We start from the raw sequence: 26,850 nt of genomic DNA, 5'->3' as shown, positions 1-26,850 counted from the left end.
TTTTACTTGGTGTGAGAATGAAAAGTGACAGCCTGCATTCCCTATTAGAGCAAATACTAACAAGTTCATCTGATATTCATTGGTTCAGTACACTGGCCCATCCTCTTATTGTGAAGCAGTTAAACCTATCATGTTCATTACCATCAACTATTACTTATTCAGTGTCCAGATTAGGAAGGGGCTGGTTAGTTACTTGGAATTCTACTTATCTAGTTCAACCTTCATATTCTTCAGTCACCATGGATGTTAAAAATGCTCAGAAATATAGCAGAGAGAGGGAGGGACAGTGAATCCAAGTGAAAAGACCCTGTAAACTCAGTGAATGTTGATGGCCTTTCAACTAACTAAACACATATACACTGATACATGAATTCTGAACCTACAGGGGACAAGAAGGAATGAGTGCTTACATATTCCTCTCTACCCTTTCTACCTCCACAATAATGAAGAATTCAAAGTATTTCTTCTATACCCATTCCCATTCAGACTGGGAATACGCCAGACTGCACTGGATTAAAACTAGACCAGAGAAACACTTTCTCCTATTTTCTTAAAAATCATTTGTCCATTTCTCAAAAAGCATATGTTTTTTATACTCTTGGATACAAAGAAGTCAGAGCACTTTATTCACTATTTTACTGCAGAGGAGTGACACTTTTGGAAAGTAGATTGGTGTCTATAAAGGTTGGTTTCTTGCTTTATATTTCTTAGAGTTAGTTTTTGAAATTTTAGTAGAAATGAAATTCCTGTCTAAATGTTCACAAAAGAATGACACTTCACATTTTTAATAATTTGAAAAGTCTGCCATTTGGGACCTCCCTGGGAGGATCCAGTGGTTAAAATTCCATGATTACATTGCTGGAGAACTAAGATCCCTGGTTAGGGGACTAAGATCCCATATGCTGAATTGCTCAGTCAAAAAAAATTTTTTTTCTTAGATTTAAAAAAGAAAGAAAAGTCTGCCATGTACTGTTATCCTTAATAAAGCTGTAATGTATAGGCTAAGACATCAATTTTTTTTTTTTTTTTGCTTTTAACTAGAACTTAATTCTGTAACACCACATCAGGCTAATCAGAAAATGTCACTGATTACTTAACAGAGAAAAAGAGAACAAATGCAATTTTGTGACAACACCAAAACATGAGTATGTCTAGGAAAAATGGTAAAAGGAGTCCTTGAAGGTAAGAAGATTCATGAACTATACCTCCAAGATATAACACCTTTAAAATCACAGTATCAGTTATGATTCGGTATTATCAAGAAAAGACTAAAGGAATAAGAATGAGTGTGGTCTGTGAGAGGGAAGATAGTAGGCATTCTATCTCAGACTAGATACTTATTTGTAAGCAATAAAAACAAGTTAGCTCAGTTAAGCAGAAATGTGTTTTGTAGTCTACCAAATGAACAAGACCCCATCTACATATACTGGTTATGCGGAAGCAACACTATTTATCAGTCATTAATTCAGAGCAAACCACAGGAAAACACCCCTTCAAAAGTGCTTTGTCTTGACTATGCCATAACTGAGTGCCATCCCATCATTCTATAGGTTTGCCTTCTTCTGGATGATGAGATATAATGAAAGACCAGTAAATCACATAGAAATTAACCTATTACTTGTCTCATGGTAAAGTGAGTTTTTGATAAGATATGGTACTAAATATTGTCTTGATGGATGTGTGATGTCTTGATACCATCCCCTAAATTGATGATGCAATTAGAGGCATGATGAGCAGGAAATGCAAACCTAATCCAGTATCTATTACAATAATGGTTCTCCACTGTCCCCAAAGAGGTCTAATCACTCTTCCATGAAGAAGATCTTAAAAAGGAAGCACACCATTTCAGAGGCTTACAGTTGGTCACTCTTGCTGCTTCTGAATTAGGCACTCAGTCAGGTAAACCAGGTTAAGTGGTTTCAGCCCATACATGGTTTCTATCCCTGTCATTTTATCCCTGAGCCCACTGAGCAGGCTTTGGGATGGCTCATGAGAAAGACTTCCTAACATACACAGGGCACCGGGTGGCTCACATTATTGCTCACTTGATTATAAAATGCTTCCTCTGAAGGAAATGGCGTGACTAACAAATTATCTCTGAGGAAAAGCAAGATACCCAAGTCCACTCCTAAAAAAATACTTAATAAGCTCAGCAAGCCCTGGTTACTCCAATACTTTGGCCACCTGATGTGAAGAGCCGACTCATTTGAAAAGACCTTGATGCTGGGAAAGATTGAAGGCAGGAGAAGGGGCCGACAGAGGATGAGATGGTCGGATAGTATCTCCAACTCAATGGACATGAGTTTGGGTAAACTCCGGGAGTTGGTGATAGACAGGGAGGCCTGGCGTGCTGCAGTCTATGGGGTGGCAAAGAGTCGGACACAACTGAGCGACTGAACTGAACTGAAACCCTGGCTTAGCATGAAAGCATTAATATTCAAGTTATGTATTTATGGTTAGCTAATCTGTGAGTTATTGCATCTCTCTCTCTCTCTTTTACTTTGGCTGCAGGGCATATGGGATGTTAGTTCCCTAACCAGGGACTGAGCTCACACCCCTTGCAGTGTAAGTTTGGAGACTTAACTAGTGGACCAGCAGGGAAGTCTCCTGCACCTCTTTTTGTGACAGTGGAGTTTTGAAAATTTTCATTATCTAAATAAAATTAAATGTGACTTAAAAAAAAAAAGAATCATCTGAAGTGGGATGAATCATCTGGTCAGCTATGAGCTGACTTGCACCCTTATGCCAAAGTCCTATTTCAACCTAACCCCCACTGTGACTCAATCTGGAGTTAGGGTCTTTAGGAGTTAATTAAGGTTAAATGGGGTCATAAGGTTGGGACCCTAATCTGATCTAACTTAATGAGAAGAGAAAGATCTATCCCCTAACCCCTCTTATGAAGACACAGTGAGAAGATTGCAATCCACAAGATGGAAAGAAAGCGAATAGGCCAGTTATCTTGGTCTTAGACTTCCTAGGTTCCAGAAATGTGAGAAATAAGCATTTGTTTAAACCACCCAGTTTATGGTATTTTGTTATGGCAGCCCAATCTAGTACAGGGCCTTCTGAAAACATTTATATAGCACACAAATATTTCCTAAATCTAGGCCTATTCCACATTCCTCTCCCCTAAACTTCCTGGTACCAATCCTGTAATCATGCTCTTTCCAAGTTTTTGACTTGGAATCCAGCCAAATCATTAGCCATTTTCAAAATACTTCTCTTTCCTTGGGGCACAGTAACCCCAGACAGAAGGTAAGGAGAAGAACCACAGTCCATATTTGTAATGTTGTGAAATGTATTTCCTCATAGATACCCAGTCTCTTCTTCCCTTGAAGGGAGTTGTGAACTGATGGTTCGCATCAGTGGCCAAGGCATCAATGAGGCTTGCACTGCAGAAGGGAGACAGAAATGAAGATGGAGAAAGAGAAAAGAGAGAAGGGACCAGGAGGGGGAGGAGAAGGGAAGATGGGAATGAAGGGAGGGAGGAGGGAAAAACCTCTAAACATACACTAAAGACCATAGCTGTGTACCCCATGACCCATATAGGGAAACACAAGACATTTCAGGCAATCTGAGCATCAAATAAGTAAAGATGATGTTATGGGCTGAATCATGGTTCATATGTTTAAGCCCTAACTCTCCTATATCTTGTAATGTGGCTGTATTTGGAGCTACTGTCTTTAAAGAGGTAATTAAAGCAAAATGATGTCAGTTCAATATGACTAGTATCCTTACAAGATTATTATAAGAAACACAGATTATAAGACACAGAAACAAATGGTTGGAAGACCATGTGAAGGCACTGCCATCTACCAGCCAAGGACACAGGCCTTCAGAAGAAACCAACCCTGCTGATACCTTTAATTCAGACTTCCAGTCTCAGAACTGGGAGGAAATAGATTTCTGTTGTTTAAGGCACACAATCTGATACTTTGTTAAGGCAGCCATAGCAAATTAACACAGATGGTAACATAGCTCATTGAATAATGTAAAAATAAATGAGTATTTATTGCTATAAATAAATGAATAATTAGTGGAGGGAAAGGGAAAATGCTTCCTTAGAGTAGCATAATGAGAAATTAGGAAATTACAAAATTCACCATTTAATAATCATAGTAGTAATTGATCCAAGCAAGACTATTAATGCATGCTAAAAGTAGCAGATAAAAGTTTGATGAGATAAAAGTGAAGTTGCTCAGTCATGTCTGACTCTTAGCGACACCATGGACTGTAGCCTATTAGGCTTCTCCATCTATGGGATTTTCCAGGCAAGAATACTGGAGTGGGGTGCCATTTCCTTCTCCAGGGGATCTTCCCGACCCAGGGGATCAAACCCGGGTCTCCCGCATTGCAGGCAGACGCTTTACCCTCTGAGCCACCAGGGAAGCCCCCCCATACATTACTAAGGGTAACATAGTGACTTTTCAGTGGAGAAACCTGGCAGACACTACCTTAACTAACTGATCAAAGTTAACATCACCAATAATAGGGCACATTGATATTATGGGCTAGTTGACATAATCCACAGACAACATAACAGTATTCCAGTCAAAACTGCATAAACCGAAAACAATCATGAGGAAACATCAGACAAACTGGAACTGAGACACCTACAAAATAAATGGCTTGTTTTCTGGAAAAAAAAAATCAAGGTCATGATAGACAAAGACTGAAAAACTAGTTTGCTTTAGTTCGTTTGAAGCAAACTAAAAAGGGTCGCGACAACCAAACGCAAGGTGTGGTGACGGACAGGGGACAGGGAACCCGGCGTGCCGCAGGCCACGGGGTGGCAAGGAGTCCGACAGGACTGAGCGACTGAACAGCAAAGTCCTGGGTGGGACACTTGACCACAGTTGATCAGAGAAAGCGGATTAAATAGTATCTTCTCAACGTTCAACTTCTTCGTGGTAACAGCCCTGACGTTATGTAAGAAGCCTGTCATCACAAATCCAGTCACCAATCAATAGCCACTGGCCACCATCGCCTCCTCCCCTCCCCAGCTATTTAGGGATGACTCAGACGTGAGCCCTCCCAAGCCCTTCGCCCCTTCTCCCAAAACTCAGCATCTTTGTCCCTACTTCCGAGGCAACTTTCCTCTCTGCCTTTACCACCTTCTCCACCTTCGGTCTAGCTGGCTCCTTTCTTGTCTCTGTCCTCTCCTACGTCCCCGCTGTCCCCTCCCCGGCACCTTCTCCCCACCAGCGGCTCGCTTCCCTCTCCAGGTGCGCGCCCTCACCCAGCGGTGCGCGCCCCCACCCAGCGGTGCGCGCCCTCCAACGCAGCGGTGCGCGCCTCCCACCCAGCGGTGCGCGCCCCCCAACACAGCGGAGCGCGCCCCCCCGCCAGCGGTGCGCGCCCCCACCCCGCGCTCCGCTGCGCGCTTGCGCCCTGCAAGCGCCGGAGCCGGCCGCTCGGAGTTGAAGGAACTTGTTCATCGTGAGCGTTTCGCGCGGGGTCCCGGCTCAGGGTCCCCAGCCCGGGCGGTGGCCGCGCTCGCCCTCCGGGCGCCCTCCTGCCCGCGATGGGCTGCTCCAGCAGCGCCCTCAACAAGGCCGGCGACGGCAACAGGCTTCGCAGCGGTGAGCAGGGGACCCGGCCCCACCGCCACCCCGCCCGCGCCCTGGGGCTTGGGTGGCTTCGCTTCCCTGGGGTCCGACGGGTGTGACTTGTGCCCACCCCGCCGGGCAGGGGGTGGCTCCTCCCTAAGGATGCGAGTGAGACGCGGAGAGGCGCTGCCGCGGCCCATGGTGCAGCCGTCCCGGTGCAATCCGCCGCCCACGGTGCCTCACGCGGGAGGGAGCCCAGGCGTGGGGAGACCCCGCTGCCCGTGGCCTTAAGTTGGCCTTAAGTCCCTAAGGCCGCCAGCCACAGCGCTCTGTTAAACAGATGCAGAATTTCCTGTCCTTCAGTGTACGAGATTTCAGATTACTGTGCAGATGGGCATTTACTCAGCGCACAGGTTCCTGAATTTTTAAAGAGGTCAGATGCACTGTCCTCTATCCTTGACTTAAGTATTTCTTGACGAATACGCGTGTGATGAAAAGTGGTCCTCACTGAAACTTCCATAGAAATGCACCACACGCTTCTACTGTCTCTATACAATAGCCAGGTGCTTGGCTAGGTGCTCAAGATGCAAAAAACCCTACTCCTGGGGTCTGGGATGGGGGTGGGGAGGAAGACGGACATCAAACAAGTTGAACAGATGATTGCCATAGTTTCTGACAGTGATAAGTGCTGTGAAAAGAATGAAAGATGAATGAACCAGAGAATGGCTGGGTTTTATAGCAGCCTCACTTCTTAGATTTTGAGTGGCTGGAGCTTTGAACAAAGCTCTGAAGGTTAAGCACATTCCTTCAAGTTAATTTACAGTCTTCTTCAAAGCTAATTTTCTGAGAAATTCTATACTCTGGTTAATTCCTTTTCACAAGTTTTCTTTTAGCACCTTGTGTTATTCCAATAACATGTCTTTCTGATTTTGTAGCAGGGAGCGCTCAGTCTTTTCAAGAATGCCTTTTCAAAGCTCAGACACTGTGTCTAGTTAGAAATAGGCCGTGTTACAGTCATTTTTGTGGTGTGTGATAATTTATTTTTAATTTCACAGACAACAGAAAGCAATAGCAATGTGGAAGTAGGCCAAATATTTAAAACCCTGTGTAAAAGTGATTCCAAACCCCTGGTGAACTGACAACAATGTGAAGAGATGGAAAAAATCCATTTCTAATGCTTGCTAACCTTTCTCCTAAAAATGATGAATGCTTCTGTCCCCAAAACCTGCTTTCTGGAGGCCAGGGCAGGGAATAATGTCTTTGATGTTTTATGAAATCAGATGGGTTCTGTTTTTTTGCATTCTGTTCCATGATCAGCCCTTATTGGTTTCAGCATGAAAAACTGATGCTTCAGGAAGATACACTGTATTACTTTGGTTTCTCTTATCCCCCAGCCATGCCCCCAGATATCCTAGGAATTTAAAAGGCAGAGCACTAAATCATCATTGTAGATTTTTTAACTGATAAAAACTTGTAGGGAATGTTACTCTTGGGGAGGGGCAAAATGTTCAGTGACTGGAAGGGTTTTTTAATCCTCTTAGAAAATAATGAATAACCTTGTTTTAATAAACATTTTATCACCAATATAAATAACTATCCACATGAGTCACACTGTTTCATTTTTTTTATTCATGCTTTCATTGCACTTCTAAGTTTTCACGGATGTTGTTCTGAAAGAAATGTTAAAACAATTGACAACCAGCTTTTGTGCATAGAAAATTAATTAATAAATTGCTTGATGCACGTATTGAATCAATCAACAGGTGTATTTTGCATCTGATCCTCAGACAGTATTCCTTTGTAATTGGATACTATTGTATGTTCATCAACTTTTCAACTCCATGGAGTTGGAGGCCCCATAAATAATTCATTCCTGTTTCTGTAGCTCAAAACTTCTTTAAATTCTGTATACAACCCGAAGCCTGTGCGTATATGCTTTTAGATTAAAACAGTCCAAGTTTATTAAATGTCTGGCACATGCGTTTATTCACTGTACCCCCAGTGCTTAAGAATGCTTAGCACATGATTGTTGAATGATTACATTTAATCCTTATAGCAATGCTTTGACTAAGTTTTATGATTGTTCCCATTTTACAGAGAAGAGTAATTTGCCCAACTTGTGGGGCTCCTTGAGAGTCAGAGCTGAGCTTTGAACTCAGGTGCTCTCATTCCATAATTTGACTTATTATCTGTTCTTTTCCTCCTTAAATCTGTTTGTGACAACTTGATTTAAACCTCTTTTTGTCTCACGTTATTCTGGATCCCCATTAGGTGTATGGTCATTCACTGTGCAAACAACAAAAGAAACACATGAAAGTATAATCGAGTTTCTACTATGTAAATTTAATATTATAATAGAGTTTATTATAATCCCTAAATGAAATATGTAATAAATATAATATTCACCTAGTATACTAGCATGAGTAAAATATTTATTTATCCTTAAATAAGAATCAGTGAAATATGAAGTTATATTTGCTTCCAGGTTTAAAGTAGGAATATTTGGAGGACATGTAGCCTTAGAGGTATTTTCAGCAGCTACATTGATATAGAGAAGTTTCCAGTGGCCTCCCATAGAGATACAGATAATCTTCATATCATAAGAGATTCTTTTAAAATTCATAATTTTATGAGTTAAAGCTGGGTGGGTGTGTTAGTCTCTCAGTCACGTCCGACTCCTTGCGACCCCATGGACTCTAGCCCACCAGGCTCCTCTGTCCATGGAATTCGCCAGGCAAGAATACTGGAGTGGGTAGCCATTGCCTTCTCCAGGGGGATCTTCCTGACCCAGGGTTTGAACCTGGGTCTCCTACATTGCAGGACATTCTTTTTTTTTTTAGGACATTCTTTACTGTCCCAGCCATTAGGGAAGCCACCGTGAGTTAAAGCTAAAACATCAAATCGGCTGCAGACTGGATCTGTGTTTGGATGGTTCTCCTTAACAATTTTCTGTAACTGGTTTAAGAACTATTATATATAAGGTAGTATTAACCTGGAAGCAAAAGAATCATTAAATAATGGGTTGGACTAGGTTACCTCCGAGATCTCTTACAGCTCGAAAATTCTGTAACACTAAAATATGGAGGCACGTATTTTCTGGGCTCCAATGAATCAGATAGTTACTGCTGGTTAGGTAGCTGTTAGGCTGAATAGGAATAACCCATTCTGTTGATCACATGGAGATGTTTGCTGTGATGCGTGAGACACCGAATCCCCCTGAGCTGCTTTTCATCACCCCCAAAGAAGACTCACTAGGAAAAGAGATGGTTGGGGGTGGGGAGGGGACGGGGTTGGAGGGGCAGTGTGGAGACTGGCTCTGATGTAAATAATTACCCAGTGCTACTCAAAGTGCAGAACACTACTACTACTTACGTGGTAGTCATCACACGTAGACTTTTACTGAATGCCCTGAAATGGGTGAGGAAAGAGGCTTTTCTTTCCGAAAGGACAACTAGACAGATTGAGTTTGGAATTTCTTGTGTTCATGGAAGCATGTTCACATATTAGAACAATTTTGTTCTCTTCAGTGCCCCCGGAGCTGATGAATCTGAACACAAAGATTTTGATGACTTCACAGGCGTTAATAGAACTCAAAAGTTTCCAGGCCTTTGGCATAGAACCTTCCTCCCCATGCCAGCCCCCTGCTTCTCAGTGTGGTTACTGTCCCACTCTTTCCTGATAAAAATGCCACCCATTTCTTGCAGACTTCTTCCAGAGGTTTTATAGCTTAAACACCAATGCTGCTGCTGCTGCTGCTAAGTCGCTTCAGTTGTGTCCAACTCTGTGTGACCCCATAGACGGCAGCCCACCAGGCTCCTCTATCCTTGGGATTCTCCAGGCAAGAATACTGGAGTGGGTTGCCATTTCCTTCTCTAATGCATGCATGCATGCTAAGTCGCTTCAGTCAAGTCTGACTCTGTGCAACCCTGTGGACAGCAGCCCACCAGACTCCTCTGTCCACAGGATTCTCTAGGCAAGAGTACTGGAGTGGGTTGCCATTTCCTTCTCCAAAACAGCAATGTGGACAGAGTAAATAGATGGTAATTATTGACAAATTCATTGCTAGTTTCACGTGTACATTTCCACTGACAGCTGTAATCGTGTGTTTGTTCTTCTCTGAACTCTCACTAGCTGCTTGGAGTCCACTGCCTAGATAATAAATAGGATGAGGCTTGAATTTCAGTTATGTGAATTGACCTTTGTGTAGCAGAAATACCTTTAGTTATCAACCAATATTTTCACACAGTGATATTTCAGTCCTGAATACTTCTCCTTTGTAATTGAAGAACAAAACTCATTAACGTTAAAGTATTAGAGACTTTTCTTGCATACGAGTATTATATAAATTGGATTTCTTTGGTTCAAGTGCAGAGTCTCTGGACCAAGTCTTGTATGTCTTTGTGTTGCCTCTAGAGCTTAACATAGCATGCTTGGTAAGTCATTGGTTGGGCCTGATTACATACAGCTAATTGTAATGGAATATTCATAAAACTGAAAACATTTGAAAAATGCACACAGTGAAAAGTCCACCTCCCGCCCCAGCCTCACCATCTGCTCAGTACAATCACATCTATGGATAAAAATTTTTATTAGGGTTTTTTAAATATATTCTTCCGAAGTTTCTTTATACATTACAAATATTATTTCTCTCTGCCATCTTTATTCATAAAATGTGGTGTATAATACCCACTATTCTTCACTTAATTTCTTCCACCTAAAAGTATGGAGCTCTTTCTATAATCTCTCTGTAATATAGAGAACTTCTTTCTCCTTTTTTACCCTTGGTTAAGAATCCACTGTGTAATTTGTTTAACCAAACCCCCAGTGAGGGACATTTGATTTGTTTCCAGCAAATGAGGCTGCAGTGAATTCCTTTACACATACATCATTTTGAAAGTGCACACGCATAACTGTAAGACCATTTCCCAAAATTGGCATTACTGGGTCAAAGGGCATGCACATTTATAATTTTGAGAGCTAACTACCTAAATGTCTTCATAAGGGTTGTACCAAATGACACTCTCATCACCAACACATCTTTTTCTAAAATTGAAGGCTTTTGACATTTAGTACAGTTGCATCAAAACATGGGCATGGAGCAGAAATCAGGACACGAGGTAGGAGCACCCACTTGGTTCCAGATGCTTTAGCCTGTATTCTCATGTAATCCTCATAAGAACCTCAGTTTCACCAAATTCGGCTACAAAATTGCAGTCTAGCGAGGATAAGTAACTTGCCCAAGGTCTCAGAGCTAGTGAATGATGGATCTTGTTCTTTTCACAAACTCCAGTCCCATCTGGGTCCAGTCCCGGTTCTGCTAGAACTCATCATGTGGCCGTCAACATAGAAGTCATGCAGTCCACATCTGCTGGATGCCTGGATGGACTGACAGAGATGGGGACTCAGGGAGATGAGAGTGCTACTGAGAAAAGCAGAGGGAGGGAAGTCATCAAGACCCGCAGAATAACAGACTGGAAGGTAACGTTGGTCCAGCTGGACTTGAGAAGACAGGGTCAGATTGTGAAGGGACTCCTAGGTCATGTAGAAAAAGACCAACACAGCAAAACAAAGCTTTCTTGTGTTCTCTGAAATCATGATTCTGCAGGGTTGCCACATGTGCCAGTTCACGTGTATAGTTTCACTTTTGTGTTAATGTTTTACAACAAGTTTAAAATAAAAACCTAGTACTTGAAAGGCTCACCAAAACTGATAAATAAAACATTGAACTTGGCCAGGATTTGAATCCCAGTGTATATAAATGTAGGTAGCCCAGGTATTGATTTTGTTTTTTTAAAGCGAAATATCCGAATGTAACTCTCCAATTGAGTGTTAATGTCAGGAAAGTACCATGAGGCTTCAGAAGCTTCCTTACTTCCCCAGAGCTGTTACTGTTCACACTGCTTAAACCCTTCCTTGGGAATTGCCCTCTGGCCCTAGATTTGATTCTTTTGTGTATATTCTGGGGTGTCAGAGCTGTATCTTTTAAGGATGAAGATTGGAAGGAAAGCCCCCCCCCAAACCTAAATAAAAAAACCTCACATCATTTTAAATAGCTAAAATGCCATGGGCATTACACTTTATGAAAGTGGGTGAAATAAGCCAGGTAATGCTAGCGTGCTCAGAAACAAGGGTGGGCATGGGAGATGGAGAAAAGGGCAGTCAGTGCCATGGGGTCAGGTTCAGCTGACACCATTTTCTTCCCCATGGAAGGGGTCATCCATGGAGCCCCACGGGGCTCTAGGGTCCTCGGGGTGACCGGGCTGGACTGATGAGGTGCTGACTGTATGCTGACAACCCGGGAGGTATGACCCTCTTTTCTTAGATGTCACACTCAACCGTCCTTGCAGCCTCTCCTCCAGCTTGGTTTTTCAAATAAGACAAAAGGCCCCGCCTGAGGCCTGATAACACGCTCTTTATTCATACCAAATACTTATTGACTTCCAAATCTGTATGATTTTACTTGCTTTGAGACCATCAGATTGTATTAGGTCTGTTTAGATAAGTTCAGTTGAGTCGCTCAGTCGTGTCCAACACTTTGCGACCCCATGAACTGCGGCACGCCAGGCCTCCCTGTCCATCACCAACCCCCGGAGTTTACTCAAACTCATGTCCATTGAGTCAGTGATGCCGTCCAACTATCTCATCCACTGTCGACCCCTTCTCCTCATGCCTTCAATCTTTCCCAGCATCAGAGTCTTTTCACATGAGTCAGTTCTTCGCATCAGGTGGCCAAAGTATTGGAGTTTCAGCTTCAGCATCAGTCCTTCCAATGAATATTCAGGGCTGATTTCCTTTAGAATGGACTGGTTGGATCTCCTTGCAGTCTAAGGGACTCTCAAGAGTCTTCTCCAACACCACAGTTCAAAAGCATCAATTCTTCAGCGCTCAGCTTTCTTTGTAGTCCAACTGACACATCCATACATGACTATTTGGATAAAAGACATGTCCAAATGAACATTAAGTAGGAAAGTCAAGATATAAAAAGATGTAAGAGGCATCATGCCACGTCTGCCCTATCTATCTACTTTCCGGGTCACCAGAAGTCAAATTTCATTCACATACTATTTACTCTGTGGCCATGCCAGTATAATTCAGAGTGGACATCAGAATAGCACCAGTTATCATCATCTAAGACAGATAAGTACAAAATGAACTTGACTTCGTAGGCTAAGGATTGAAATGACTCCCTGTCAAGAAGCTGCTCAACAAGCCTCTTCTGTGCCCAGAGCTGTCTGCCTCGGCCAGCTCCTCTGTGGCTGCTCCAGGTCCCCCCATGCCAGGCGCCTGGGAGGCCAGTGATAGACCTGCCTCCCGTCCACTGAAAGAGAGGCTATCTGCTTCCTTCCCTTACAGGCATAAGGATGTACCATCAAATCAAGTATTTATTTTTTTTGTCTATCAATTAATTTTCTGCTCCCTTCACCAGGACACTCATTTCAAGGACATGCTTTTACAAGCCTGTGATGTATTTGTCTTCATACTCAGTGAAAAAGCCCTTTCTGCTCTCCCCAACAAGCAGCTTTTCTTTCAAACGTAGTCCTAAAGGGCCCTGCAGGATGAGAGAGTTCCATTCGTTGCAGATCACCTTGCTTCCTCTACCTTCTCAGCCTCGCCTGGCTAGGGCTGCTCTGGTCTGTCTTTGGTGATTGAAATATATATTTGCCCCTGTGTTGTGTGTGTGAGCGCTTCCCAGCCTGTGAGCCTGGGATCCAGGGTGCCAGCCTCGCTCCCAGGCTCTCGGGCCGCAGGGCGGGGTCCAGATGGCCCGAACCTCTCAGTGTAGCCTCCTCCACTCCTCTGAGTGCGGCACAAACACCATATTCCGTGTGTGCCGTGACATCAAAGAGGTGGGAAGCCCTGGGCTAGGCGTTCCAACTGCCCTGTCAATTTGACTGGTAGTTTTTCTTCCCGAGAGAGAGCACCTGCCTTCGCCCTCCCAGTGAGGACCTGTTGTGAGGACCCCAGTCGCTCTCCTCGCTTCCTTCTCTCTGTCATTGGTAATGATAAGGAACTTTCCCCCCCTACTTATTCTTACCTTTTTCATTTCCCTCAAACTGATAGGAACCACATAATTTTCTTTTGGCTAATTTCCTTTTCCTTTGTTTACCCTGGAGTAGCCCCTACAGACTAGATAGTTATGAGAGGCTGTGATCACCTTTGGGGGCTTCCCTGAGAGCTCAGTTGGTAAAGAATCCACCTGCAATGCAGGAGACCCTGGTTTGATTCCTAGGTGGGGAAGATCTCCTGGAGAAGGGATAGGGTACCCACTCCAGTATTCTTGGGCTTCCCTGGTGGCTCAGCTGGTAAAGAATCCGCCTGCATTGTGGGAGACCTGGGTTCGATCCCTGGGTAGGGAAGATCCCCTGGAGATGGGAAAGGCTACCCACTCCAGTATTCTGATCTGAATTCCATGGACTATACCCATGGGGTCACAAAGAGTAGGATATGACTGAGCGACGTGTGTGTGTGTGTGTGTGTGTGTGTGTGTGTGAGAAAGAGGTTTAGAGTGGAGGGCACACGTGAGAGAGAAAATTTCAGCATGCTAAGAGTATAGAGTTCCAATTTAAAATGTGGGTCTGAAGTGAGACTGGGTTCAAATCTGGTTCAGGGGGTCATTTATTTGTTGTATGACACTGGGCCACTCAACCTGTTTATGCCTCAGTGATGTCATCTGTAAAATGGGATTAACAGTTAGTTCCTATTTCCTCATTTGTTCTGAGGAATAAATGAGTTAATATGTATAATATACCTGGAATATAGTCTAAGTATTGCCTATAGCATGGGTTGGCAAAGTGGCCTGTTGGCCAAACCAGCCCACCACCTGTTCTTATTTTAATACCTATGTTTAAAAATTTATTTAGCTGCACCAGGTCTTGGTTGCAGCATGTGGGAGCTAGTTCCCGGACCAGGGATCAAAACTAGGCCCCCTGCATTGGGAGTGCAGAGTCTTAGCCACTGGACCAAGAGGGAAGTTCCCCCACCACCTTTTTTTGTAAATAAAGTTTTTTTGGAACACAGACATGCCCATTCATTTACACATCGTCTAAGGCTGCTTTCTCACTGTGATGACAGATGACTGAGTTGGGTAGTTGCAATAATGATGCTTGTGGCTCAGTGGTAAAGAATCTGCCTGCGGTGCAGGAGCTGCTGGAGCCTTGGGTTTGATCCCTGAGAGGGGAGGATCCCCTGGAGGAAGGCATGGCAGCCCACTCCAGTATTCTTGCCTGGAGAATCCCATGGACAGAGGAGCCTGTTGGACTACAGTCCATAGGGTCTCAAAGAGTTGAACACAACTGAAGTGACTTAGCACACACACATGCAAATAATGACCCCATGCCTGGCAAAGTTGAAAATATTTGCTCTTTGTTCCTTTATAGAAAAAAAGTTCTGACCCCTGGCTTGGAATATTGTCTAATAAGTCCTTAGTAAAGATGATCTCTCATTATATCAATTTTAGTAAATCTCAATTTTCCTTTATTGCTTTTCCTAGATGACAATTGATTTTTTTCCCCCTCAAGATCAAGTTATAGATCTCTAAATTTTTTGAGTTCCTGACCTTTTTTTCCTTTCTGATAAATTTCTTAAAGGAATGTGTCAAAAATATTGTTAATAATAGCATTAATGGTACCAAAATATTCAAAAATCATAAAAATGGTTATGCAAATGGCCGAAGTTTTATGAAACAGTTTTTCTAAGGCTTCTAGAGCTTATTTTACTTGCTTTTGTATTTTGCTACTGCAATTTTTAAAAAATAGACAATTTTAGAATAGTTTTAGATTTACAGGAAAATTACAAAGATAGTATAGAAAGTTCCACATCTACTTCACCCTATTATTATCATCTTACAGTAGTAGGGTGGCTTTGTCACAAACAATGAACCAAGCTTGATACATTATTATCAACCAAAGTCTATACTTTATTTGAGCTTTCCTGGTGGTTCTGATGTTAAGGAATCTGCCTGCAATGCAGGAGACCCGAGTTTAATCCTTGGGTTGAGAAGATCCCTGGAGAAGGGAATGGCTACCCACTCCAGTATTCTTGCCTGAAAAATACCATGGACAGAGGAGCTTGGTGGGCTACAGTCAGTGAGGTCTCAAAGAGTCGTACATGACTGAGTGAATAAGCATGCATACATACTTTTAGATTTCCTTAGTCTTTCTCTCATGTCCTATTTCTGTTCTAGGTTCCATCCCCTGCATTGCATTTGGTTGTCATGGTCATGTCTCCTTATACTACTCTTTTTTTATTTTTTCCATTTATTTTTATTAGTTGGAGGCTAATTACTTTACAATATTGTATCCTTACACTCCTCTTGACTGTGACATTTTCTCAGGCGTTTTGATGACCTTGACAATTTTGAGGAGGTTTGGTCAGCTTCTTTTAGATTGTCCCTCAGTTGATACTTGTCTGATGTTTTTCTTATCATAAACTGGGATTATGGGTTTGGGGGAGGAAAAGAGCAGAGGTACAGGACCCTCTCATCACATCATATCAAGGGTATGTGTTCTCAACATGACTAACCACTGCTTCCTAAATTTCTCTGATGCTCTTTTTGGGGACTCTGAGCCTTGAAGAGGTGGAGAGTAGATGTTTGTTTTATACTCAAATCTTATTGAAATCTTCCAGTTTAATTATTTCTATGATTCTTGTTTCAACCTGCTTCTTCCTAGGTCCAAGCATCTTTAATGCTCTGTTTAAAAAGAGAAGCTCATTCAATTCAGGTTTCAAGTGTCTGGTCCAGAAGCTTCAAAGTACCTAGGCCGGGGAGAGGAAGACTTCTGCTCTTTTACAAGTGACTCTTCATTCTGGGAAACAAAGCCCCTCAGTTCCCTTAATATGATCATTACTGACCATGGCAGCAAAGTCATCTGAATAGCACGTGGATCCCTAACCCGAGATCTCTAATCCAAGAGACTAGTAGCAGCAGTCAGTTGAAGGCCTGGGCTCACAGTCCTGCTTGGTCTGCCCCTGCTCTTTCTAGAACTGGACACTCTAAGGGTGTGCTAACCACCCAGACTTGAGGTCCAGATGTCTGAGGTAATTGACTGCTCTGTTGCAAAATTTAAGCATTCCATCCCAGCCAGGACTCACTAACTGAATACTTCCTTCCTGAGCGCAGGCCCCTGCTCTTGGCCACTGATGCCTTTGTACATCACAGGTAGACACCCTGATGGAGTCAGACATGGACTCAGTGGCCGAGCTGGGAGAATGGCCACCACTGTGAGCGTCAGTGGAGCCCCTTGGTCACTGCCCTTAGAGGGCAAGGCATAGCAAGTGTAAACCTTCATTTCAGATGAGAAATTAGAAGACCTCTTTGTCCTGACCTAGCTGAGATGGAGGCTTAGCAAACCCACCCAGTTCTGTGGTGTGAGGAAGCTTGAGAAAAGTCTTGCTCCCTGGTGTGGAGCTCACTTAGACCAGCTCTGGCCCTTGCTTCACTGCTGATTTAACATACTCATCTCATCTCTTGTGCTGCCCATGACATGCTAGCGTGAGGACAGAGACCAGGCCCGATGTCTGAAGATGGGCAGCAGTGCCAGTGGATCTGGGGTAGGGTCTCTGGGTCAGCACTAAAACAAAACCCCAGAACCTCCCAGGAAATACTGATGGTACAGGTTCTGGGGCCATGGTTTGCCTGAAAGCATGTAAATCTTCAAGGTAGAATCCCACTTCCTTGGGCTTACATCTGAGACTCTGCTGCCTCTAACTGGGTGCCCTTCCTAGATAAAGGTTCTTAGTCTTTAGGTGTCGTATTTCCTCTGCTCTATAATGGAGATAATAATGACTTACTCTGTGGAGTTGTTGAGAAGGTTGAATGAGATGATCCCTATAAAACTCTAGGCACAGTGCCTCAGTAAATGTTAGCCACTGTGGTTCCTAGCGAAGCATCATGGGTGTGACCCGTTTCGGTTGTCAAGGGTCACGCTGTGTGAATATCAGAGAGATAATCTTCACTTTATCTCTCTTCTTCCTTGTTCATTGAGATGTCTTTGATTTTGTAGACTGCATTTCTGCCCAAACATTGGATCCCCATGTGCCGGTAATGACCGTCAATCAATGAAACTTGCCTTTTTGAATACAACTACTGTTGATATTTTTTAATGTGATGTTTAATGCAATACCTTATTTGAAATCAGAGTTTATCTTATAGGAGTCTAGAGGAAATCAAAGACAATGAAACTGGAAAGTCGTACCTGAAGGAGGTGACTATTCGTCATGGCTTGAGGACTGGCTCTGCAGCTCTTAAATGTCTGCCTCTCCCCTAGGCGGAAACCCCATCTCCATGTGTACTTATCAGATATTCCAGTAGTATCTTTCCAACTGCATGTTCTTGTCTCTCTGTACTTAAATTTCAAAATGAGATTTACCTTCAGACTTTAATGCATTTACCTTGTGATGTCAAAACTAATTTTTCATATGTCAATTTAGGTAGTACTACTAAAAAATGAAGAGTGGTTTGTCTGACTTTTATTTGCCCTCTGTAGGGTTTTTTGGCTAATGGTTTCATACTCCAGTTACATGGGATGTTGCGTTAGTTAACCTCTCTTCAAAATGAGTGCATTTTAAAATTTATTTATTTATTTATTGTCTGTGCTAGATCTTAGTTGTGGCACACAGGATCTTCAATCTTCATTGCCGCATGCAGGATCTTTAGTTACGGCATGTGGGATCTTTAGTTACGGCATGTGGGATCTTTAGTTTCTGCATGTAAACTCTTAGTTGTGGCATGTGGGATCTAGTTCCCTGACCAGGGATGGAATCTCGGCCCCCTGCAGTGGGAGCACTGAGTCTTAGCCACTGGCCCACCAGGGAAGTCCCAAAATGAATGCCTCTTTAAATATCTGTTGACTGATAGAACACACCCTTGGGGATTAGCATTTGTGCCATGACACACAGGGTCAGTATCTTTACATACTTTGATGAGGGAAAAGAGCAGAAACATGTAGTATAGCCCCACTGTTAGCTCCACAAGAATTTGTTGGATGGATGGATAAATGATGGAGTGGAATCAAGGAGAAAGCAAAGAAAGAACATGAGAAGTCAAGTTGGACTCTTCCTTTAGAGTGGATTCATGCTGCATCCCTGGTTCCCAAAACTCAGAAGCTACCAGAACCTAGAAATGGTGGCAGCAAGGGAAAATAAGAGGATCTCCCTGTTCACTGATTCTCTGGAAAACTCAGCAGACCATCCAGTGAGATCTTTGGGATGGTTGATACCTTCTAGCAATGGAATAGGAAATACTGACCTCAAGTTTTTCTCCTTGCTGGGTAGAAACTTCATTTTTGATTAGAGAAATGAACGGAGTAGAAAAGCTTCCACCATAATGTGAATTTCAGGTATGTTAGCTCTGGTTCTAATCCCTTCTGTAATGTTGCCTAGTATTTAATTTCTTTGTGTGCCTATCACAACGGAGCTTGCAACAAGGGTTCTGTTAGTTCAGCTGTCACAACAAATTTGTGCATGGATCAACTTACAACAGAATCAAGAGAGATAATGAGCACCAAAGAATTACGCCCAGAGCAGTGTATGATTTGATAAAATGTAGGGTTCAGAAAACAGACATATCCTTAAACAACTTTGGATGTGGAAACAATGCATCTGTCCACAATATTTATTACATAATAATACAGATCAGGCATAGAATGTCTCCTGCTTGTGAACAAAAGATGTAGAACCTTCTACCTCCAGGAGGTATATTAGGGATTCACAAAACCATGTGGACGGAGCATGGAGATCCTTACATAAGAGATTGTGCCCAGGTACCAAGTTGTGCTTAATAAGGGAATGGATATTATTTGAATTTCCCTGCAGACAGGGAGGTCTAGGATGACAAGGACCAGGTCTTCCTTGTTAACTGCTGTAGCCCTTGTGCATAGCCCAGGGCTGGCATATAGTAGGCACTTCAATAAATGAAATCAAAGCCAGCAAACAGAATGAAGCATATTTATTTATATAGCTCAGTTGGTAAAGAATCCACCTACAATGCAGGAGACTCCGGTTCGATTCCTGGGTCGGGAAGATCCGCTGGAGAAGGGATAGGCTACCCACTCTAGTATTCTTGGGCTTCCCTTGTGGCTCAGCTGGTAAAGAATCCACCTGCAATGTGGGAGACCTGGGTTTGATCCCTGGGTTGGGAAGATCCCCTGGAGAAGGGAAAGGCTACCCACTCCAGTATTCTGGCCTGGAGAATTCCATGGACTGTATGTATAGTCCATGGGGTCTCAAAGAGTCGGACACGACTGAGCGACTAAGCACACACACATTTATATAAAAGCTAACATTGGCCTTTATTGATACCAGTCAAGTCCAGTCAAATCACGGCTGACTCGAATACTACTCCATTATCTGTCAACAATCTGATTTAAAACTTACCATGGTAGCAACAGTATTTTATAGGTCAACAGTGACAGCTTTATAGTGTTTAGGGGACTGTTTATCCGGGCTCTTTAATGTTGCAGTTCATTCTTTCTGTTGCAAAATTATCTTTAATTGATTGACAGGGCCATCAGTAGCTCACAGATGACCTTTATGAAATTAGAATAAGCTGCCCTTCCCACCCCTGAGGTCTGCACCCTTGCCAGTGCACACAACTGGGGTTCAGGCCTCCCTTGCCCCTTCAGCAGGACACCCCCATGCAGTGAGAAACCTGCAGAGCCATTGGCTTTATCCCCTGTTTACTGAGTACCTTCTTATGTCTCATACCACGTTGGGTAATGACACATATAACCCCTCAGAATTATCAATTATCCTGGCAATCCTGAAAGGCAAAGATCATGTAAGGAAACTGAGACCCGGAGAGTTTGAATTGCATGGTTAAGTAAATGATGGGTGAGGGTCACACTCAACAGCAGAACAGTCTGGAACGCCCGGCTCCAGCTGAAGAGGAAGGAGGACGAACAGATCCAAAACGTGTCCTTTGTCAGCAGCTGGGGATAAAAACCTTCCCAAGGATAAGAAAGGAAGTGCGGTGGTCACCGTTGTCTTTTTTGTGGTGTTCTCTGAGAGATGGTTTGAAACAAGCATTTGTTTTCCAGCCCTTTTCACTTATTTACTCTGATCTTCCATCCTTTCTGAATGGGCTCAGAGAAAGGTAGTAGGATTAGGATGCATGTAATGACCTTCCTTTTCTTTGTGTCCGCCGGGACCTCTTCCTTGCTGGGGCTGCCGAGTGAAGTGTAATGCTCACGATGGCTGACTTGACTGATGCTCAGGGGGTGCAGTCACTGTGCTGGTGGCTTTCCAGGTGTTAACTCGTGTAATCCTCACGACAGTTCAGCCACCCCTGTTCCCACTCTACAGATGGTGAAACTGAGGCACAAAGAGGCTGAGCAAAGCTAGTAAGTGGAAGAACCAGGATTCAGACCCAGTACATTAAGAGGTGTCATTTTCAGGGTTATAAGATATCTGTCCTCCCTTTAGAGCAGCTTATGCTCGTCTATCACGTAGGAAAAAGAACTATTGAGTGATTAGTGAGAGGTCATTACCTCCAAAATACATTTATATCAAAATTCAGGGTACAGTTAATCAACAGGAATCACCAAATGAGGTGTCACTACACTTTCAGCATTTTCTCTAGTTTTTGGTGGTCATTTTGAAAATGTTTTAGCTTTGGGGGGCTACCCCCCAAAGTATTAGAGACAGTGGCTTCTTTTGTAATATTTCTCAGCTTGGTTGACTATTTTCAGATGGCAATATAAGAATATTATATGTCAAGGACATTTTCCTACTTCAGGTCTGCCAGTAAGATTAGGAAAAGTACATAAGAATGAAAATTCATACTGTGACCATGGGCATAAATGTTCTAATTATGGAAGAAATTGATAGATCCCTTGGACACTTAAGACACCATTTGTGGATAAATAAGTTTTCACAAAGCATTTGTTCTTTTGGGAAAAAAAACCTTGGCTTGCTTATCCTGATAGCCCAAGTTCATGGCCATTGAATCAGTGATGCCCTCCAACATCCCATCCTCTTCTCCTTTTGCCTTCAGTCTTGCCCCGCATCAGGGTCTTTTCCAGTGGGTCGGCTGTTCGGTGCTGTTCAATGGACATGAATTTGGGTAAACTCTGGGAGATAGTGAGGGACAGGGAAGCCTGGTGTGCTGCCGTCCATGGTGTCACAAAGAATAACATGACTTAGCGACTGAACAACAACAAACCTGATAGCACAATATATGTTTCAAAACATGAAGTTGAGTGGCTATGATTTGGGTGTGTCAACACATTTTTTCCCCACAGCTTTCTGCTCTAGAAAAATGATGACATTAGAGTGCACCCACAGCTGGCACTGCTGGTTGAAAGTCATTTGTCTCATTTAACTGACAGTGCTGATCACTGTAATAACTGTTTTCCCAGAAAATATAATTTGGAAGACATTTGTGATTAGTATAATAATACATTTCCTTGTCAGTTCCCTAAGGCAACCATCACCTAAACATCCTTTGTGTGGCATCTAAATGAACTGTCTTGTCACAACGAATTTCTTTATAGACCTGAGAAACCCCTTTTGTTAAGTTGCCTTCTGTGCTGTTAATTTGAAGGCTCCATGCATGATGAGGCCAGAACAGGGGGAGTGAAGGATAGCCCTCCTCCCAGCTTTGTCCCATGGACCCCAGGCCCACAGCCTGTGCCCTGCGTCTCACAAAATCCTTCCTAGACTGTGCTTCTCCAGCTTCATGTCTAATCCTCTCAATGGGGGGATCCACACACATTATCAGAGGTAGGCTGGGAGACTGTTTGATGTGAGTAGATGTATTAAAAAAAGAAACAACTGGCAGTGAGTTGAACTCATGAGAATACATAAACTAAGGAAGTAAAGAACCATGACAGTTACTAACTCAGGGAAAAACAAAAAATTGAGTAGCTGACTACCTGGCTCAGTTCTTCATTGCAGACATACTTATTATATGTACATATAACTGAATATCTATCTAATCTAAATTACAACATGATTACTATTTTAAATCAATAGTAATGTGCAATTTCTGAATTGAAATGTAATGAGAGAGGGTGAAGGGTGATGGAGGTGGGGGAAAAAATGTGTTTTTCATCGTGGGAATTAATTGAAATAGCCTAACTAAAAAACAAAGGAGTAGCAATTCTCTTAGAAATATAGGTGGGGGGGGGGGGAGAATCTCTCTAAAAACAGCTAAAAGAATGAAAATATTTAACCCTAGAGAAGGGGAAATGGGAGAGGAGACTTGAGTCTTAGTTGTATATCTTAACTTACATTAGATAAGCAGATAACTCTTTAAACTATGTACCTGTATAACTTAGGTCAGGGGTAACCTAGGAAAGAAAAGAGGAAAAAATATTTTGGGGGGAAAAAAGGATAGAAGAGAAAATATATCATCTAGAGGCCCATCTTAAAATGCTGGTTTATTTTCTTCAAATATCTCCCTTTCTGTTTTTCTTCAGTTTCTGCCTTCCAATGATCAACACTGTTGTAATAGTACTATATATAAAGTTGATAGCTAACTTACTGAACATTTAATTGCAAAACAGACCTTGTGTTAGTACACATTTTCTGTGCATTATTTTATCTGATAAACCAACTGGAAGTGCTGATTTTTAAGCTTATTATATAATCATTATCTTATTTTAGCATATGGTCGGCATAACGACCCTTTTCATTACACAATAATATTCCATCCAATAGATTATTGATCTTTCTCCTAAATTATTAGATTTTTAAATTGTTTCCCCAATTTTGCTATTCGAAATAATACTGGGCTGATACATTTTCCCCAAAGCATATTCCCAATACTTTTGTTTTTAGGACGAATTTCCAGAAGCAGGATCACTGGGTCACAGGGTGTAAGCATGTTGCCATGCTGCTTTTTTAGACTGTTCAGAGAACATTTCTGCCTTCATTGTTTAATGTCATATGATGCCTCATGCAACTATGACACAGGTGGGAGAAACAGATGCAATGCCATTTTACAGACATTATTACTGGGAACCAAGTTCCCAAGGTTACACAATTGGAGGAAGAGCCAGAAATGCAGGGGAAAAAATGCATTCTACCCAGCTCTCTCTTGAGCTCTCTCCCAAATTGGGCCCTGCTACTTTCTGTCCCAGACATCTCAGTCTTTACATAGTAAGGCTTCTCTGGCATGGGGCCTTTTCCATTCACTGAGGGCCATTCTGCTTTCAGTTCAGTTCAGTTCAGTCACCCAATTGTATCCGACTCTTTGCAACCCCATGGAGTGCAGCACACCAGGCTTCCCTGTCCATCACCAACTCCTGGAGCCTACTCAAACTCATGTCCATTGCGTCGGTGATGCCATCCAACTATCTCATCCTCTGTCATCCCCTTCTCCTACCACCTTCAATCTTTCCCAGCATCAGGGTATTTTCCAATGAGTTGGTTCTTCACATCAGGTGGCCAAAGTATTGGAGTTTTAGCTTCAGCATCAGTCCTTCCAATGAGTATTCAAGACTGATTTCCTTTAGGATTGACTGGTTGGATCTCCTTGCAGTCCAAGGGACTCTCAAGAGTCTTTTCCAACACCACAGTTCAAAAGCATCAATTCTTCAGTGCTCAGTTTTCTTAATAGTCCAACTCTCACATCCATACATGACTACTGGAAAAACCATAGCTTTGACTAGACAGACCTTTGTTGGCAAAGTAATGTCTCTGCTTTTTAATATTCTGTCTTGGTTGGTCCTTCTGCTTTAAGGGGAAGATAAGACCTCTCTAGCAGCCCAAGGGCCACTACTTAGGCTGTGAAATCTACTCAGCCTAAGAAGGAGAAAGGGCAGGACAGAGAAAAGAGCATGAGGAAACAAAATGTACTAACCTGGAATATGGGGCAGGAGCCACGAGCAGGTGCACAAGGAACAAACAGGGAAAAAGAATGTGATTTTGAAGGATTTCATGTTTAAGACGAGGTATTTGAGCTGAAAACACTAGAGAGACTTGACTTGTGGTGTGTTAGGGGCATGGTATGGCCTCTCTGTATTCGAGTCTACCCGGGACTTTCTTGAACTGTTAAACCTGCTTCTTGATAGCAATACACTGTCTCAGGATAGAAACTGAATAATAATTTGTATTTTTTTGTTTCAAATGAATAATAAAAAGTAACTTCAAATATCTATTTTTCAGCCACAGAAGAAAGTGAGTCCTGCTTTGTCCAGCCCAAACCACGTGCACAGGGAAGAGAATCTACTTTGTGTGGCAAAGTACAAAAGGAAAGCCTTCCTCCATTAGAGAAGCTCAAGATCTCAGCCGCATCCACAGCTAATGGTGTTCAGTTCCTCCCTGAACAGCCTCTGGCAAAGGAGGCTGCAGACCCACCAGGAGCCACAGAGGAAACTCAGCCTCTGGAGGGACTGAAGGGGTCTGAGCCACCTCAGCCAGGTGGCAAAGATGGTGCTCCAGGAGCAGGAGGAAAGGAGGAGGATGTGGAAGCAGCGACAGAGGCTCCGCCTTTGAAAGGAAGTGCTGAGACTGAACCTTTAGGAGCGGAAGCCAAAGGTCAGCCTTTGATAACAGCGGGAGAAAGGGACTCTGTGCAAGGTACTGAGGATCCACAAGCTGCTGGAGAGATGACGCCTCTAGGAATAGCTGAGAGAGTTCCTCTGGAAGCAGCCAGAGAGCCAGGATCTCAAGAAGCTGGGGGAAACGGTGAACAGTCCCAACTCCCAGAGACAGTTACCAAGGAGACAGAATCTCCGGAGATATTGGAAGGCAGTCAGCCTGTGGAAACAGCTCAGACGCAGCAACTTCAAGAAACAGTGGGAGAAGATGAGCAGTCCCAACTTGTAGAAACAGTTCCCAAGGAGAATGCATCTCTGCAAGTATCGGACGGAAGTCAGTCTGTGGGAGCTGACGAAAAAAACCAACTTCAGGAGACGCTGGGGAAAGATGAGCAGTCTCAGCTTCGAGAAACGATGCCCAGAGAGCATGGCGGACTGGAAGTGTCGGACGGAAGTCAGTCTGTGGGAGCTGAGGAAGAGAAGCAACTTCAGGAAACGCTGGGGAAAGATGAGCAATCCCAGCTTCGAGAGACGATTCCCAGAGAGCATGGTGGACCGGAAGTGTCGGACGCAAGTCAGTCTGTGGCGACAGCTGTAAAGGCTGATTCACTCTATAAAACTCCCGAAGGTCCTGGGAACATGCAGAAGATCCAACCTGAAAGAACAGTTGGAAGCATGGAACAGCCCGCAGGAATTCTAGAGACAGGGGCGAAGGTGGAAATGGCCAGGAAAATTCACACTGACGAAGAGGACCAACACATTGAAGGTAAAAGTCATGCTGTCAGATCAGGTTGTTTAGACGTGCTCCATAGGAGATCATCTCTGGGGGGGTGGGGGAGGCTGACACACAGCTCCCCCACCCCGGAGTCTCTCAGTGGTTGAAGTTCCCGTTACCCAAACTAAAAAGGCTTCCAGGCTTGAACAACAGGCACTTGCCTTTCCAGCAAAAGTTTTCTAAAGGATAGTCTTTAGAAAAGTATCTAGATTTTTAACCTAGTTTCATCGTTAAATGAAATGGGATATTGAAGGGATGTTAAAATTTCTGAATTTTTCCAAGTTCACTCTTCATCAGGCCCCATGTATGGTATGAGGATCCAAAGTAAAGATGGTCAGTGGAGGAACTGACTTTTTTAAATATATAATTTTATTTATGTATTTATTTTTGGTTGCACCGGGTCTTTGTTGTGTGCGGGCTTTCTCTAGTTGCAGCCAAGTGGAGGCTACTCTCTATACTTGCAGTGCACAGGCTTCTCTCACTGTAGTGGCTTCCCTTGTTGTGGGGCACAGACTCTAGGTGAGCTGGCTTCAGTGGTTATGGCTCGTGGGCTTAGTTGCTCCATGGCATGTGGTATCTTCCCAGATCAGGGATCAAACCGGTGTCCCTGTATTGCAAGGGTCCTAACCACTGGATCATCAGGGAAGCCCAGGAACTGACTTTTTAATGAAAGAACACACAAATAATGCCTCTTAGAGTGTCATTTTCATCGTTGTAATTTTATCCTTAGAAATTACTGTCAAACTCCCCCTGTCCTCCTTCTCTTTTTATCTTTATGAGAAGACTAGAGAAATGTACTATGTCTTAGCAAATGGTATTTTTAAAACATGTACCTTACCTGTATAAAGAAAATGGAATCTCTACCGTTCTTTATTGGAGTTACAATTTAACAATTCTTCTGGGGCAGGATTTACATTTTGGTAAATTTTAACTTCACCTTACAGTAGAATTAACTGAAACATTCATCTATTTCTTAATTCTTTCCCTTGTTAATGCAGCAGTTTTTGAGAGTCTAATCATTTGCTTGGTGCCCAGTGCAGGAGTA

General features: G+C 43.1%; 2 protein-coding genes across 4 annotated transcripts in view; one reads left to right on the top strand and one right to left on the bottom strand.

The window, feature by feature from the left end:
- Positions 1-5,022: 5,022 nt before the first annotated feature.
- The window catches only part of ERICH5 (glutamate rich 5), a 24,265-nt gene continuing 2,437 nt past the window's right edge, over positions 5,023-26,850 (top strand). The window contains exons 1-3 of one of the 3 annotated variants that reach the window (XM_043483357.1): positions 5,023-5,582; positions 24,657-25,364; positions 25,485-25,796. In XM_043483357.1, the coding sequence (XP_043339292.1) occupies positions 5,525-5,582; positions 24,657-25,364; positions 25,485-25,796 (1,078 nt within the window). In that variant the 5' untranslated portion in view covers positions 5,023-5,524. Of the gene's footprint in view, positions 5,583-24,656; positions 25,797-26,850 lie in introns of all 3 variants that reach the window. The other 2 variants (XM_043483355.1, XM_043483354.1) reach the window with 2 other exon arrangements.
- The window catches only part of RIDA (reactive intermediate imine deaminase A homolog), an 18,866-nt gene continuing 17,642 nt past the window's right edge, over positions 25,627-26,850 (bottom strand). The window contains exon 5 of the mRNA XM_043483364.1: positions 25,627-25,685. Within this exon, the coding sequence (XP_043339299.1) occupies positions 25,642-25,685 (44 nt within the window). The 3' untranslated portion in view covers positions 25,627-25,641. The remainder of the gene's footprint in view (positions 25,686-26,850) is intronic.

Source organism: Cervus canadensis, chromosome 12 (genome assembly GCF_019320065.1).
Source record: "Cervus canadensis isolate Bull #8, Minnesota chromosome 12, ASM1932006v1, whole genome shotgun sequence".
NCBI lineage: Eukaryota > Metazoa > Chordata > Mammalia > Artiodactyla > Cervidae > Cervus > Cervus canadensis.
Note: the sequence above shows the minus strand (reverse complement) of the source record. Positions and strands in the feature narration are given on the sequence as shown.